The sequence below is a fragment of the Dama dama genome, chromosome 20 (assembly GCF_033118175.1).
Source record: "Dama dama isolate Ldn47 chromosome 20, ASM3311817v1, whole genome shotgun sequence".
Lineage (NCBI taxonomy): Eukaryota > Metazoa > Chordata > Mammalia > Artiodactyla > Cervidae > Dama > Dama dama.
Genome location: NC_083700.1, coordinates 99,046,396 through 99,064,340, shown reverse-complemented (window position 1 = coordinate 99,064,340; position 17,945 = coordinate 99,046,396). Strand labels below are relative to the sequence as shown.

Here is a 17,945-nt window from a genome sequence, read left to right as displayed (position 1 = left end):
GGGCCTTTCCCACAGTTTGGTTACAGGAACCTCCAAATAGCTGTATTTACCTAAGTTAGTGCAACCAGTATGTTGAACATGCAGGAAACATCAGAGGTTAGTCACAGCCACTTTCATTGGTCTCTCTGTGTCCCCTTAGGATGTTTTCAGTGTGGGAGGTCCAGAGAATTTTTTGGTACCTCTGAGGTAATAGAAATCCCATGGTCGTATTGAGTCACCAATTCCAAAATTAGTGTCCCGCCTTATGTAATAGCATAGCTTTCGGCTCATTCAGTGCTGCAGTGACTTCCCCTCCCAGCACAGGGTTTAGAAGCAGCAGTGCTGACCCAGGAAGGGTCTGTACCCTGTTTGTCCTCCTCTTTCCACTTGTACTCCAGTTGCCAGCTGTGGTTTCGAACCTCTGTGGAATCGGCAGGGAAGGGAGAGAGAGGATGAGCAGAGAAGACATAAGATAGTGTGGGCACTCTCTGGACTGGCCAGTGTGTAAAGCTGACTCTTGGGTCTCCTGTAGATGTTTTGCAGATCCCTCCAGCTGGGGACCTCTCCCCTGCAGGTCCCCTGATGTGGGCAATGCATTCACCAGAGCCTTGTCACTCACTCCTGGTGTAGCTCCTGGGACTCTCGGAATCTGCTCTTATTTCTGGCTGTTGAGGACCCAACAGCCTGCTGGGCAGATCTTTAGGAAAGGACCTAAAGCCACCCCACACCAGCATATTCATACATCCTTTTCTGCAACAAATTCTGGGAATACAGGCCATGTCCTTTGTAGTCAACGTATCTGCCAGTGTAAGACAGAGTTTACACTGCTGCATCTGGGCCATGGACATACTTCAGTTGATCCTCGTAATCTTTAATTTTTTCTTGAATCTATTGCCAGTATTTACAAATTGAGGAATTTTACCATAAAAGATCCAAATTCTTGACTTAAAAAACCCTGGAAGATGTGGCAACGCCAGGTCTGCCTTACTGCCAGGCATAGATAGCCGAAGATGGGGGAGGCTGCCCCCTTCGACAGGACATGGAATCACCAGGGGGACTCCATTCCCTCTTGGCTCTGTGAGCTGAACCCCAATGTCAGTTGCCATTTATCATCATTGGACTCATGCAGTTACATTTTCTTAAACTGAAGACTAAATGTGAAATACTTCTGGTGCTTATGTTTCTTAACAAAGAGAGAAAACAGCAGATAATCTAAAAGAACCATGGAAGGGAAGGATGTAATTTATCTAGAAGCACAAAGTGTTCTTACATGTTTAATGTGCAATTAGTCTGTATGAGTGTATAAAACACAACTTAAGATGCCATTGGAAAATAACCCATAAATATAATCATAGTTACCATACAAAAATATGTGGTGAAGAAGACATTTCAGCTTTCAACAAGTAAGTCATGTGACTTGCTGCAGAAGGGCATTACACTCATCCTCTTCCCTGGTTTATGTTTTATTCCTGCTTGGCCCTGACTTTTCAGTTTGCAACAAGGGGAAAATATCCTCTGGCCTCTCTGGAGGAAGAATCGGCCAAAACATAGATTCTCTGTATGTCCGAAGGTATCTTAGCACATATCTGATAAGGAGTAACAGGATAGTTTCCCCAAGTTTATGGCCACATGGAGAAAAAGCAACAGGTGTTGGCAAATTAATGAGGTTATCTTTTTGATGGAAGGGTAAAACCAGATTGTTGAAACAGTATTCAGCTTTGAAACTAACTCTTTTGGGAAATTTTGTTTTCAGTTTATTTTTAAAACTGAAACCTTATTGATTTTTGTAAGTACCTGATATATTAAGCAAAGTCTCTTTTCCATTTGTCTGAATTAGAGCAAAACCAGAATTATCTTGAGGAAAGGCTGTCACTTGCCCAAGTGTCTTCTCTTGGGGTCCCCTTCGTGGATCATAGCCTTGTTGTGGTGAAGGGGCTTGCATAACTCAATGAAGCTATGAGCTGTGCTGTGCAAGGCCACCTAAGATGGGTCACAGTGAAAAGTTCTGACAAAACATCCACTGGAGGAGGGAATGGCAAACCACTCCGGTATTCTTGTTGTGAGAACCTCATGAATAGTATGAAAAGGCAAAATATATGACCCTGGAAGATGAGCCCCTCAGGTCGTAAGATGTCCAGTGTTCTACTGGGGAAGAACAGAGGGCAGTTGCTAATAGATCCAGAAAGAATGAAGCGGCTGGGTCAGAGCAGAAACAATGCTCAGTTTTGGATGTGTCTGGTGGTGAAAGTAAAGTCTGTTTCTGTAGAGAACAATATTGCATAGGAACCTGGAATGTTAGGGCCATGCATCAAGGTAAATTGGACATGATCAAGCAGGAGATGGCAAGAGTGAAGATAGACATCTTAGGAATCAGTGAACAAAAATGGACAGAAACGGGTGCAGATGAACATTGTTAATTCAGATGAACATTGTATCTACTACTGTACATGAGAATCCTTTAGAAGAAATGGAGCAGCTCTCACAGTCAACCAAAGAGTCTGAAATGCAGTACTTGGGTGCAATCTCAAAAATGACAGAATGATCTCTGTTCATTTCCAAGACAGACCATTCAACATCAGTATCTAATGGCAGAAAGTGAAGAGTAGTCCAAGTTTATGCCCCAAACACTGATGCTGAAGAAGCCGCCAGTTCTGTGAAGACCTATAAGACCTTCTAGAACTAACCCCCCAAAAAAATAAAGTTGTCCTTTTCATCATAGGGGATTGGAATGCAAAAGAAGGAAGTCAGCATATACCTGGAGTAACAGGAAAATTTGGCCTTGGAGTACGGAATGAATCAGGGCAAAGGCTAACAGAGTATTGTCAAGAGAATGCACTGGTCATAGCAAACACTCTCTTCCAACAACATAAGAAATGACTCTACATGTGGATATCACCAGATAGTCAATACTGAAATCAAATTGATTATATTCTTTGCAGCCAAAGATGGAGAAGCTCTATACAGTCAACAAAACAAGACCTCAGATCATCAACTCCTGCAAAATTCAGGCTTAGAAGAAATTAAGGAAAATGACCACTAGGCCATTCAGGTAGGACCTAAATCAAATCTCTTATGATTATATAGTGGAGGTGATGAATAGATTCAAGGAATTAGATCTGGTAGACAGAGTGCCTGAAAAACTATAGACAGAGATTCATAACATTGTACAGGAGGCAGTGACTGAAATCATCCCAAAGAAAAAGAAGTGTGAAAAAAGAAAAAGAAAACAGCAAGAAGGCAAAGTGGTTGTTGGAGGAGGCCTTACAAATAGCTGAGGAAAAAACAGAAGTGAAAAGTAAGGGAGAAGGGGAAAGATATACCCAACTGAATGCAGAGTTCCAGAGAACAGCAAGGAGAGATAAGAAGGCCTTCTTCAATGAACGATGCAAACAAATAGAGGAAAACAATAGAATGGGAAAGACTAGAGATCTCTTCAGGAAAATTGGAGATACCAGTGAAACAGTTCATGCAAAGATGGGCACGATAAAGAATAGAAACGATAAGGACCTAACAGAAGCAGAAGAGATTAAGAAGAAATGGCAAGAAGAATACAGAAGAATACACAGAAGAACTATAAAAAAGGTCTTAATGACCCAGATAACCACGATGGTGTGGTCACTTACCTAGAGCCAGACATCCTGGAATGTGAAGTCAAGTGGGCCATAGGAAGCATTATGACAAACAAAACTAGTGGAGGTGATGAAAGTCTAGCTGAGCTACTTAAAAATCCTTAAAAATGATGCTGTTAAAGTGCTGCACTCAATATGTCAACAAATTTGGAAAACTCATCAGTGGCCACAGGCGTGGAAAAGGTCTGTTTTCATTCCAATCCCAAAGAAAGGCAATGACAAAGAATGTTCAAATTACTATACAATGCACTCGTTTCGCATGCTATTTAAAGTGAAAAAGTGAAAATCGCTCAGTCGTGTCTGACTCTTCAACCCGGGAAAAGACCCAGGAATTTTCCAGGCCAGAATACTGGAGTGGGTAGCCTATCCCTTCTCCAGCAGATCTTTCTGACCCAGGAATCAAACCCAGGTCTCCTACATTGCAGGCAGATTCTTTACCAACTGAGCCACCAGGGAAGCCCCCATGCTCAGACTCCTTCAAGCTAGGCTTCAGCGGTACGTGAACCAAGATCTTCAGATGTATAAGCTGAGTTTAGAAAAGGCAGAGGGATGGTGGGATGATTTGAGGGAATAGCATTGAAACGTGTATATTATCATATGTGAAACAGATCGCCAGTCCAGGTTCGATGCATGAGACAGGGTGCTCAGGGCCGGTGCACTGAGATGACCCTGAGGGATGGGATGGGGAGGGAGGCGGGAGGGGGGTTCAGGATGGGGAACACGTGTACACCCATGGCTGATTCGTGTCAATGTATGGCAAAAACCACTACAATATTGTAAAGTAATTAGCCTCCAATTAAAATAAATAAATAAATTAAAAAAAAAAAAAAAAGAAAAGGCAGAGGAACTAGAGATCAAATTGCCAACATTCACTGGATCATAGAGAAAGCAAGGGGATTCCAGAAAAACATCTATTTCTGCTTCATTGACTACATGAAAGTCTTTCACTGTGTGGATCACAGCAAACTGGAAAATTCTTAAAGAGTAGGGATTACCAGACCACTTTACTTGTCTCTTGAGAGACCTGTGTGCAGGTCAAGAAGCAACAGAACTGGAAATGGAGTAACTGACTGGTTCAAAACTGGGAAAGGAATACAACAAGGCTGTGTATTGTCACCCTTATTTAACTTATATGCAAAATGCTAGGCTGGATGAATCACAAGCTAGAATCAAGATTGCAGGGAGGGACGGGACATATGTATACCTATGACTGATTCATGTTGATGTTTGACAGAAAACAACAAAATTCTGTAAAGCAATTATCCTTCAGTTAAAAATAAATTAATTTTAAAAATTAAAAAAAAAGAAAAGACCAAGGTGTGAAAAAGACTTACCTGCCAAGTTAAGGAATATGAACTCGCGCCTAAGCACAGTACAGAGTACCATGATCACACTGGGTGTTTTTAGAATTTAAAAAAAAAAAAAAAAGATTGCAGGGAGAAATATCAGCAACCTTAGCTGTGCAGATGATACCACTCTAATGGCAGAAAGCAAAGAGGAACTAAAGAGCCTCTTGTTGAAGGTGAAAGAGGAGAGTGAAAAAGCTGGCTTGAAACTTAACATTCAAAAAGCTAAGATCATGGTATCCGGTCCCATCACTTCATGGCAAATAGGAGGGGGAAAAGTGGAAGCAGTGACAGATTTTATTTTCTTGAACTTCAAAATCACTGCAGATGATGACTAGCGTGAAATTAAACAATCTGTTTTCTCTTTGAAAGGAAAGCTATGACAAACCTAGACAGCGTATTAAAAAGCAGAGACATTACTTTGCTGACAAAGGTCCATATAGTCAATGCTGTGGTGTTTCCAGTTAGACATGTACAGATGTGAGAGTTGGACCATAAAGAAGGCTGAACACAGAAGAATTGATGCTTTCGAATTGTGGTACTGGAGAAGACTCTTGAGAGTTCTTTGGACCGCAAGATCAAACCAGTCAATGCTAAAGAATATCAAACCTAAATATTCATTGGAAGGACTGTTGCTGAAGCTGAAGCTCCAATACTTTAGCCACCTGATGCGAAGAGCTGACTCATTGGAAAAGACCCTGATGCTGGGAAAGACTGAAGGCAAAGCAGAAGTGGGTGACAGAGGATGAGATAGACAGCATCACCAATTCAATGGACACGAATTTGAGCGAATTCCGCAAGAGAATAACGACAGGGAAGCCTAGCGTTTATGCAGTCCATGGGATCAGAAAGAGTTGGACATGACTTAGCCACGAACAAGAACAGCAAAATTTTCTTGGGAGGCAAGTCTCCTGTTGAGTTGTGTGTCCTAGTTGGTACATCTTCAGTTTTAAGAAGATGAATGACTCTCCCTGCAGTTCAGCTGCTTATGAAAGTGTAGTCTGGCCTCAATTGGCCTTGCGGAGTGGCTCTTGGGAGGTTATCAGTGCTTGTAATTTCCTTCTTTTGGCCATTCCTTGTTCATGTATGGATGTGAGAGTTGGACCATAAAGAAAGCTGAGTACCGAAGAATTGATATTTTTGAACTATGGTGTTAGAGAAGACTCTTGGGAGTCCCTTGGATTGCAGTCAATCCTAAAGGAAATCAATCTTGAATATTCATTGGAAGGACTGATGCTGAAGCTGAAGCTCAAGCTCTAATACTTTGGCTACCTGATGCAAAGAACTGACTCACTGGAAAAGACCCTGATGCTGGGAAAGATTGAAGGCGGGAGGAAAAGGGGATGACAAAGGATGAGATGATTGGATGGCATCACCAACTCGATTGGCATGAGTTTGAGCAAGCTCCAGAATTTGGTGATGGACAGGGAAGCCTGGCATGTTGCAGTCCATGGGGTCACAAAGAGTTGGACACGATTGATCAACTGAACTGAACTGCTTATTAAAGATGGAGTTCTTTGAAAGCTGTGTGCTGCTTGGCCTTTTCCAAACAGTTGTTTAGGCTTGGTATTCTGTTTTATCCTCAGATTAAGCTAGGCCAACTTTGAGCTATTGAGTTGGCCAAAAAGGTCATTCGGGTTTTCCGTAAGATGTTATGGGAATTCCCAAATGAACTTTTTGGCCAACCCAATACATCCCTAGACCACCTTATTTTAATTTAGCCACTCTACACAGACACACACACATACTTAGCACTCATTGACAAAGCTATATGAAACAAGCAATTATATGACACTCCCTATCATCATTTTATACAAATATTTTTGAGGACCAAGAGGAAACCTCCCTAAAATCTTAGTATTAAGAAGATCTGGGAGTCTCCTAGTTTATTTTATGGACACTATAAACCATTATAACAGTGCTTTGTGTTTAGTTTTATCTGTGAGAAATCTTGGGGATATATCTGTAATCGTCTCCAAGCAAGCACATAAAACCTTAGGACATGCACTTTTTAGTATTTCTATCCTGGCTGCTTTTTATTGTTTTTTCCTATGTTTATTTCTCCTTTGGCCTACAAGATTTTAAAAAAGATTTTTTCCTTTTTAAAATCTTGTACTTTGTAAAAAAGCTTCAACTTTGTTTTAGAATGAGGCAAGATATAGAGAAATTAAGTACAGTATTCATGATTTACCGTTTGTTACAAACATATTGCCAATTTGTTTCTAGATTTCATTTTAAATTTCCTATCCTTTATGAAATCAGATCTTTTACTGCTTTGTGATTGTCATGGAGTGAATCATTGCTGTGAATTTGAAGATCCCTTGGCTTCCATATTTTCACCCCATAGTTAACATGACTGATTCAGTATAAATCTTTTCTTAAAAATTGGAGTATAGTTGCTTTAAAAACTGTGTCAGTTTTTGCTATATAGCAAAGTGCATTTCAGCCATACGTATACGTATATCCCCTCTTTTTTGGATTTCCTTCCCTAAGCACTGGGTAGCGTTTCCTGTGCTATGCAGTAGGTTCTCATTAGTTATCTGTTTATATGTAGCAGTTTATGTATGTCAATCCCAACCTCCCAATCCATCCCACCACCCCACCACCTTCCCCTTTGGTATCCATACTTTTGTTCTTTATGTCTGTGTCTCTATTTCTGCTTTGCAAAGAAGACCATCCATACCATTTTTTAGATTCCACATCTATGTGTTAATATATGACATTTTTCTCTTTCTGACTTAGTTCACTCTGTATGGCTGTCTCTAGGTCCATCTACCTCTCTGCATATGCCACTATTTTGTTCCTTTTTATGGCTGCTTAATATTCTATTGTATATGCAGCATAAATCTAAGAGCTTAGAGGAAGCAGAATTAATAACCTTCTTAATTCTTCAAGGGTCCCATTTTTTTGGTTTACTAAATTTCAGTTTCAAGTACCACATTTAAACAGGAAGGCAGTTATACGTCAGCATAAAAATGGTTGGCCCATAACGCCTGGGAAATGCCTAGCACTTAACCTGGTCCTTCACAAGACAGGCGTTGAGCAAGAGTTTGGTGACTTAAATTTATTGCGGTTTTTGTGTTTGGGTCTAGAAGCATTTGCCTGCCCTGGTGGTCTGGGACTGGGTTGGGGAATGCAGTCTGCTACTGTCTGCAATGACTTGACATCAGTGGCATTTTCTGCTTTACTTTTCTCTTTCAGAATATGATCGATTGGGCTTCCTCCTGAAGTTGGACTCTAAACTGTGAGTAGAATGAGCCAGTTCCTTGACTTTGTGATAGAGATCTGTGAGAGCTGGAGCTCTCATCACTCCTGGGGCCTCTGTCCTCCGTCTGTCAGCTGAAGCTTAGAGCATGTTACAGTCTGTGGGTGCAAATATAAGGCCTTAGATTTGGCTGGCACAGGGAGCTCATTACAGAAGGAGCCATGCATCTCCCCCCACCACACCCCACTGGAGTTTGAAGGACAAGGAGGAAAGGTTTCAGCTGCAGAGTGGAGGGTGACTAAACCACGGCAGGAGACAGTGCAAAGGCTTTCAAAGATGCTTCGCAGCCAGGCATGCGAAGCCGTCTATGCTCAGGTTTCCTCCCGGCTTTAACTCCTGTCTCTCTCCAGCAGGTAGATCCTCCTTTTCCCTCTATCCTGGTATATGTTTGTTATCCATGTCTGAAACACACTTTCCTTGTTTGTCCACTAGGAAAACTTAAGAACCACCTCCTTCCTATACAGAATTAATTATCTCTTCCTCCACTTCCTGTGAATTTTCTACCTCTGACACCCATTATCTCATTATACTATAATTAAGTGTAATAGTTATTCATTTATTAAGAGTGCAGGCTCAGAGCCAGGCCATGCTTGGTTCAAATCCCAGATTGCCATTTACTTTCTTTGTGATTTAGGGCAGACTGCTTAACCACTCTGAGCCTCAGTTTCACCTGTAACACGAGGACATTCAGTATAAGTACCTCACAGGGTTGTAAGGACTGTACAGAAATGGTGAATTTACAGGGATTTTCAAATAAGTATCTCATTCTTTCAGAATCCTTCCCTGTTCTGGCTCTCTTGGCCTCCTGACCACTGGAGCAGCGTCGGCATATGTTTGTTAGGGGCTAAGTCAGCACTGAACACACAGCCGCGTGGCTGGCTGCATGGCTGGCCCCATGGCTGGCCGCGTGGCTGGCCTCATGGCTGGCTGCATGGCTGCTTGATGACAGGCACCTGTGTGCCTCCCTCATTAGACTGGGCTGCCTGGAGGCTGGGCTTTATCTGTCTGCTCACGCCCTGTCCAGGACCCCTGGAGGCGGGGCTTTATCCATCTGCTCACGCCCTGTCCAGGACCCCTCACGCGGCCAGTGTGCAGTAAAGTGTTGCAGAACCGCCTGTGGCTCCCTTCTGTGGTAAGCCATCTTCATACACCCTTGCCCCTGTCCTGTACCAGACAGATGCGAAAGATCAGAATTGTGTCTCCTTTCTTTCCTCTGCTGCTGGAGGCCTTGACCACAGCTGCTTCTGATGGTGATGGCTGCACCCACATGCAAGACACCAGCCCAGGGTTATTTTGCTTTCCCAGTGAATGGTCTGGCATGTAGCCCCTTTCCCTGGCATCTGGCCTCTTGGCTCTGGTGCCTCCCACCATGAGGTCAGGTGCTGCAGTTCTCCCAGCTTTTATACATCATGGAGGCAGTCACAAGGGAAGAATGGTCTCTTCTGTCTACCAAGCTAGTGTAGAGTTGTCAGCCGCATGTTAATATCCAGGGAATGGGGCTTGATAATGCTAGGGATCCACAGGCTTCACCCTTAGAAAATCCTTAATTTAGTGCTCTGGGCAAAAAACAAATCAAGCATAAGCTATAAGCAAATGAAATGCCACCAGAACGGAAGAGATGTAGTAATTTACCAAGTCAAATCACATTGATGAACAAAAGACGTGGTATCCAGGACATGTTAACTATAGTATTTAAGCTGTCTTCAGCAGTGTGAGAAGGGGGAACAGGAGGACATGTGCCCTGCTGTTCTGACAGTTGGGTGGTACGTGGCAGGCTCTGGTACAGCTTTCTTTTGTGTAACAGGCCGGTTCTATAAACCATTTGAGTCAACTTGGTCTTTAGCCCGGGGAATTGGCTTGGCCTCATTAGATTTATCTCAGAGTTTAAGGTACAAGCTCCAGCTTTCCTGCCTCTTACTGAAAAGGCCTTTCTAATCCAATGTTATCTTCAGAACAAAACACAGACACATGGGAAAGGTTTTTATCTGTTCCAGGGAGAAGTTTCCAAGTTAAGGATTCTGGTTTTCAGAGGTAAATTCTTGGAAATACCCAAATCTCCCCTTACGAAGTCTTTCTCTGCTGTGTTGTGTTCTATTTCTGATGTATAGGAAAGGACCTTAGCTTGGATCAGAACTGGATTTGAATTCCACCCCTTCTGCTTAGGATTATATAACCTTAGATAATTCATTTTAGCTCTATGAATCACAATTTTCCCTTATGAAAAACATGAATAATGATACCCATTTCCTCAGATTTTTATGAAGAATAAAAAAAGAGTTCTATGAGTAAATACACAAATGTAGGAATTTCTTATTTATCTTGATTGGATTCATTTAACTTCTATACTATAAGAATTCATGTGTTCTGGAAATTTTTCAGCCATTATCTTTAAATATTGCCTCTGCCCCACTCTGTCTCTCTCCTCCTCTTCTGAAACTCTGACTAAGTGTTAGGCCTTCCCATTTTCACCTCCAGGTCTACTAACTTCTACATTTTCCATCTTTTGATCCTTTCTGCATTGAACTGGAACCCCAAAGGATTCAACATAAGGATAAACTAAAACTAAAACTGTACCCCTAAGCCAGGACTGCAGGAAAGGCTGCCAGAGCTCTAAGTGGATTAGGGCAATAATTCAATAAAGAGGAAACAGTTGATATTCACAGCCTGGGCTCTCATCACTCAGTTGGTCCACAGAACCTCAAGCTGTGAACTCTGTCTAAGGTACTCCAGACTGGCCGTGCCTCCAAGCTTCTGGCAGAAGCAAATACAATCCCTCTCTGGAGGAAGACATGAATTTCTCATGGATAACTTTTCAAGGAAATGAACGGCTCACAGGGAAAAATAACTAAGCACACAAGCAAAAAAGACTTCTTTAGAGAGAACCGTGAACAGCAACAGACGCCAGAGGGGACCCGCAAAGACTTCCGAAAACGGAGTTATCAGACAGTTTATAAAGTAATTAGATACTCTGTATTTAAGGAAATAAAGATAAGATTGAACTGTACATGTAATAGGGGCTTCCCATGTAATGGTGCAATGGTAAAGAATCTGCCAATGCCAGAGACACAAGACAGCAGGTTCGATCCCTAGGTTGGGATGATCCCTTGGAGAAGGAAATGGCAAACCTGCTCCAATATTCTTGCTTGGAAAAATTTTATGGACGGAGGAGGCTGGCAGGCTACAGTCCATGGGGTCTGAAAGATTTGGACATGACTGAGCAACTGAGCGCAAGCATTCATACATGTAATAGGGAACTATAAAAAGCAAAGTATTAGATTAGAAAGACAGAACTGAAAAATACAGTGACCAAAATTAAAACCTCAGTAGAGGTATTTAGCAGCAGATTAGATACAAGTAGACAGGATTAGTGAGCTGGAAGCCAAGTCAGAGGAAGTGACCTATAACAAGATTGGCCAGCTCTTTTTGTAGAGTCAGATGGTCAGTATCTCTGAGTTTTGGGAGTTTTGTTGTCTCTGTCACAACTCTGTCTCTGCTGATGCAATGTGGAAGCCATAGATAGCACATACAGATGAGTATGGCTGTAGCTGTATTCCAACAAAACTTTTTATTTATCGACACTGAAATTTTAATTTAATGTAATTTCTATGTCATTAAGTATTCTTCTAATTTTTAAACCAACCATTGAACATGTAAAAGACATTCCTGTGTCACAGAAACATAGTGGGTCAGATCTGACTCACAAATCATAACATGCTGGCCCTTCACTGAGAATGCAGCACAGATGTATCTGCATGGGAATTGCCTCTCCACCCCAGGTGTTTTTTATTCTTGAAATTCTACTGCAGTTGACCCTTGAACTGCAGTGCATCCACTTACATGTGGATTTTTTTCAACAGTACACAATCTGTGATTGGATGAATTGGAGCACAGAGAATCATGGATATGGAGGAACCACATATGTGGTTATATGCAGATTTATATGTGCAGATTTTTGACTGTGGAGGGTCAGCACCCCTAGTCACCTTGTTGTTCAAGGGTAAGATGTTTATACAAATACACTTAAAATATCTCTATATCAAATGATACTTCAAAAACCTGGAAATAAGTATCTTGGATTTTTTTTTTGGTCTTCATTATATTCTTTTAATTATATCTTTGTGTAATAAGTGGTTTCTGTTTCCTTTGAGAATTCCCTGCTGCTTGTGTCTTTATGACAAAATCACTTGTCAGGACTATAAAATTATTCAGAATACTTATAGAGCTGTACAAGATCTTTTCCTTTAACAGCAAGCTGTATTTTTCAGGAGGGCAGTATTTTTTGGAGGTTAAAAATGTGGACTGTGGAATCAGATGTGGATTTTTAAAGCCCCATTCCACATCTTACTAGCTGTAATCTTGAGTGAGTTATTTAACTGCTAGCCTGTTTCCTGCTATAAAGTGGGGATACAAGTAATCACGCAAGGTTGAGATTCAACCTATCCTGTACCCGTGTCAGTGTCTGGTAACCTGGGAAGGATATAACCCCAAAATGAGGCCTGAACCTCGCCTCCTGCTTTACATCCCAGACTTCATTTCTTCACTTGTTCACTTAACAAATATTTCTTGAGTAGTGACTGTATCATATCGTGACGAAACTGAAAATTCTAAGCCACATGAACAACCTTACAGGTTTGGTTGGAAAGGATGTGTTGTGAACTGAAATTTAAGTGAAGCGGGAGGGAGTAAATGAGAACAGCAGGGGAGGGAAGGGAGTAGTACTTCTGGATAGTATGAGCAATGAACAGGTTTGCATTTTTGGTTTATATTTATTTATTTATTTGGCTGTGCTGGGTCTTTGTTGAGATATGTGGGATCTAGTTCCTGACCAGGGATCAAACTTGGGCCTCTTGCCTTGGGAGCATGGCGTTTTAGCCACTGGACCACCAGGGAAGTCCCTGTTTTGTTTTTTGTTTTTTTAAAGAAAGATGACATACTGGTGACTCAGAAGCATAAATGGAGTACAAAGAGGATATGAGGGATCTTCAGATGCATAGGGTATAGAAGAAAGAGCTGCCTCCATCACAAGGCTGTAGAGGAAATGGTGTTTTCAGGGGAGACCCAGGTTTCTATGAAATTAAAAGATGGAAGGAACATTCACTGCAGAAGATGAGGCTGTAAAGAAACGAGGCTTTATAGAAGACAGTGGTGAGTTACAGTGTGGTGATGGAGGAGAGAAGTGAGAGACTGGACCAAGGAGAAAAAGCAGAGAGCAGTGACCTGAGCACAAAAAACTGATGAGGGTGGCATCGAGGGAGTAAATAACAGGATGTGAGGGTGGCAAGTTGGGTTTTGTTGGCCTCAAAGTTGTCCAAGAATTGTCCAAGATCGTGTGTTCCCTGGAGGTTGGGCACTCCGGCTACTTCATGCACTCAGCTGCAGCCCAGTTGGATGATACCTCCAGAATTTTCAAGTCTGGCCCCTGGAGAGACTCTGGGTTCCCCAAAAGGAATCTACTGTGCCAAGTGGAGGGTCCTAGGAAAGGGCTCAGGGTTGTAGGCTGTGCCCAGACATGGAGAGAAGAGAGAAGCTTTCTCATTCATTCATTCATTCACAGCTTCTTAAGTAGCTACTATGTGTCAGCAGTCTTCTCTGCTCTGTGGGTATACCAATGAACAGGTGGTCAGTAAAAGGGATAGTGTGATCAACAAGCTTTTCAGTATCTTGGAAGGTGATGAGTGCTGTGGAAGAAGATAGAGCAGGACAAGGGAATGCTGGCGAAGAGACTGCTCATTTAAATGGGATAGTCAGGGCAAGCCTTCTTGAAAGGTGGATTTTAGCAAAGACTCAGCAAAAGAGAGGGAGTGAGCCCTACCAGTATCTGGGAGCAGAGCCCTCAGACAGAACCCTGAGGAAATCGCAGTCTCACTTATGAGGAACATGACACCAGGAGCCGAGAATGTGCCCATCAGTCCAGCAGAGACAAGAGCCATCTGGAGCCGTAAAGGCGCCAGAGCCTGGTGTCCAGGTGTGTTTTTCCTAAGCTGATGTCAGCCTTCTGGAAGCTGATTTAATTAAATGGAAGTGTCGTCTGTTTCAGCTGGGTGTGGGGGTGTGCTCTGGGAAAGCTCCTGTCTGCTGCCACAGTGTGGGGTTTTATGGTTGCCATGTGGGCAAGAGCATGGAGGCTTTAATGTTCAGCCTCATTTCATACGGAATTCTGTGTGAAGATACAAGGATATGGAAGCCAAAACCAACAACTTTTAACCCCCAAAGGCTTGTGAAAACCAAGCCAATCAAGAAAGACCTATAAACATGGGGTAGTCTAAAACACATGTTGAGGCATAGCTTACTATTTCCAGAACAGACTGCCAAATTCCCTATGGCTGCAAGGATAAAGTGTTTATTGAGCACCTACTATGTACCCAGGGCCATACTGGGTACTTTCTGTGTTACCTGTTCCTCAAAACAGTCGCTCAGATGACCTCATTCAGTCTCATGTCGTCTTGTTGTTATTCAGTCCTAAGTTGTGTCTGACTCTTTGTGACCCCGTGGGCTGCAGCCTTCCAGGCTCCTCTGTCCTCCACTGTCTCCTGGAGTTTGCTCAAATTCATATCCATGGAGCCAGTGGTGCTATCTAACCATCCTATCATCTGCCACCCCTTCTCTTTTTGCCTTCAGCCTTCCCTAGCATCAGGGTCTTTTTCAACGAGTCAGCTCTGCATCAGGTGGCCAATGTATTGAAGCTTCAGCTTCAGCAACAGTCATTCCAATGAATATTTAGGGTTGATTTTCTTTAGGATTGACTGGTTTGATCTTGCAGTCCAAGGGACTCTCAAGAGTCTTCTCCAGAACCACCTCCTCCAAACCAGAAGTTTGAAAGCATCAGTTCTTCTGTGCTCAGCCTTCTTTATGGTCCAACTCTCATGTCCATACATGACTACTGGAAATACCATAGTTTTGACTGTATGGACCCTTGTTGGCAAAGTGATGTCTCTGCTTTTTAATACACTGTCTAGATTTGTCATCACTTTCCTTCCAAGGAGAAAGCATCGTTCAATTTCATGCTGCAGTCACCATCTGCAGTGATTTTGGAGCCCAAGAAAATAAAATCTGTCACTGCTTCCACTTTTTCTGCTTCTATTTGTCATGAAGTGATGGGACCAGATGCCATGATCTTAGTTTTTTGAATGTTGAGTTTTAAGTCAGCTTTTTCAACTCTCCTCTTTCACACTCATCAAGAGGTTCTTTAGTTCCTCTTCACTTTCTGCCATTAAAGAGGTATTCACCAACACAAGAGATGACTCTACGCATGGACATCACCAGACAGTAAACACCAAAATCAGATTGATTATGTTCTTTGCAGCCAAAGATGGAGAAGCTCTATTCAGTCAGCAAAAACAAGACCTGGAACTGACTGTGGCTCAAATTGTGAGCTCCTTATTGCAAAATTCAGGGTTAAATTGAAGACAGTAGGGAATACCGCTAGGCCATTCAGGTATGACTGAAATCCAATCCCTTATGATTATACCATGGAGGTGATGAATAGATTTAAGGGAATAGATCTGGTAGACACACTGCCTGAAGAGCTCATGTCTTACATATCATCTATATGCTGATGACTCCCAAGTTGATAGTTCAATCTCTTCTCTTTCCCCATACCCCACATTCATTTATCCAGTTGCCTCCTTTCCTTGAATGTATATTAGGCATGTTACATTTAACATGTCCAGAAAAAAACTCCTGATTCACACCCTCTGCCTCCCAGATCTTGCCTACCCAAGTAAATGGCAACCTCATCCTTCTACTTGTTCAGGTCAAAGATCGAAACATCATATCTTTGACACCAAACTAGTCATCAACAAACCCTATTGGCTTTACCTTAGATACCTCTAGATCCAACCGCTTCTCACTACATCCACCCCTGTTAACTCTGAGCAGGCAGCCGTCACCTCCTCATACCTCATTGTTGCACCCTAGCTGCTCTCCTTGCTTTCACGGTTGCCACCCTAAGGTCAACTTGCATACTGAAGCCCAGTGATCCTGCTACAGTGCAAGATAGATCTGGTTACTTCAGTGATCAGAACTCTCTCGTGGCTCTTCATTTCTCTTTGAATAAAAGTCAGAGTTGTTTGACTGTGCTGGGTCTTAGCTGCAGCACACAGGATCTTCAATTTTCATTGCCGCTCGAGGACTCTTTAGTTGTAGCATTCAAATTCGCTTAGTTGTGGCGTGTAGGATCCAGTTCCCTGACCAGGGTTTGAACCTGGGCCCCCTGCATTGGCAGTGTGGAGTCTTAGCCACTCGACCATGAGGGAAGTCTCAAAGTCAGAGTTTCTACCATGCTCCGCCAAGACCCTACACAGTCTCAACCACTGATTTCTTACTACTCTTCTTGTTTATTATTCCCTACTGGGCTCCTTGGCTATACCCTGTGCTGTCATGTCTGACTCATTGCAATTCCATGAACAGTAGCCCACCAGGCTCCTCTGTCCATGGGATTTTACCAGCAAGAATACTGGAATGGGTTGCCATTTCCTCCCCCAGGGATCCTCCTCCTCCAACCCAGGGATCAAACTTATGTCTCCTGTGTTGGCAGGTGGATTCTTTACTACTGTGCTACCTAGGAAGCCCATACTGGACTCTTTGCTGTTTCTAAAATACTCCCAGGTCAATCTTGGCATTTACTCATTCCTTTGTTTAGGACACTCTTTTCCAGATACCTACAGAGATTGCACTCTCCCTCTCCTCTTCAGACCTTAGCTCAAATGTCCCTTTCTTAGTGAAGTCTCCCCTGACTGTGCCATTTAAAATTATAACCCATCCCCCATTGGCATTCCTGTTCCCTTTACTTTGTCATTTTACTCCAGTGTTTATCACTATTGGAAGTCCACTTACTTGTTGATTGTCTCCTCCCACTTAAGGTGTGTGTGTGGGGGGGGAGTTAATTTGTTCACTACTATTTCCTACCACCTAAAACATTGCCTAGTGCTTACTGATTGCTTAATAAATATTTGTTGGTTGAATACATGAGTTGGTAGATCACTCTCTGAAATAGGTGGTGTTAAATGAGAAAGCAATCATAGAAGTAATTTCCTTGTGTTCACAGAAGTACAGGTGATAAAGCCAGCATTCAAAATATTCTCCGCCTGGCTCCAAACATCCTACTTGTCTCACTATTCAACATAGCTTTCTATTTCCCCCCCCCCCCAAATTTGCACTGTCAATTTGATCCTAAATTTGAACCACTATATTGTAAACTTTATCAGGGCAGGAACTATGAATGTCCTGCTCACAGATCCATTCCCAATGCTAGTATGTTTGTGGTGCATAGTAAATATTCAATAAATGTTTGTTAAATCAATTAAAGACAGAAGAAGAAGCTATGAGAACGAATAGTGCCATCTTTAATAACAAAACCCAGATTCCTCCAAGTACCAGTATTGGAAGATTTGGGGGGATGGGAGTGCATGAATGAGGACTTCCCTGCCTTTAATCCTGAGTTTTACCATCTCCTGGAGGGTCTCTCACTTAAGAGCCTGCTTTCACCATTGCATTGACTCCAGAGAGCGCAGGTTCTCTTTAATACTTTAAAAAAGAGAGATAATAACGGAAACAACAAAACTTTTCTCTTGGTTTCTCTAAGCAAAGCTAAAAATATTTCACTACAGATTAAACGAGGACAACAGAGAAATAAACCTTGAGAGTAAAAGAAACTCAAAGTAGTCTGGTTTGCAAAATTCAGAGTTCTGTCTCTCCTGTAGACAGCTGAAGCCAGGGCCATGCTTA

The 17,945-nt window shown here is 42.4% G+C and overlaps 1 protein-coding gene across 3 annotated transcripts in view; it reads left to right on the top strand.

Annotated features, from left to right (window-relative positions):
- The window catches only part of ST3GAL3 (ST3 beta-galactoside alpha-2,3-sialyltransferase 3), a 205,732-nt gene that overhangs the window by 102,392 nt on the left and 85,395 nt on the right, over positions 1–17,945 (top strand). For all 3 annotated transcript variants that reach the window (XM_061122149.1, XM_061122150.1, XM_061122151.1), the window contains one exon: positions 8,156–8,198. In XM_061122149.1, coding sequence (XP_060978132.1) covers positions 8,156–8,198 — 43 coding nt within the window. The remainder of the gene's footprint in view (positions 1–8,155; positions 8,199–17,945) is intronic.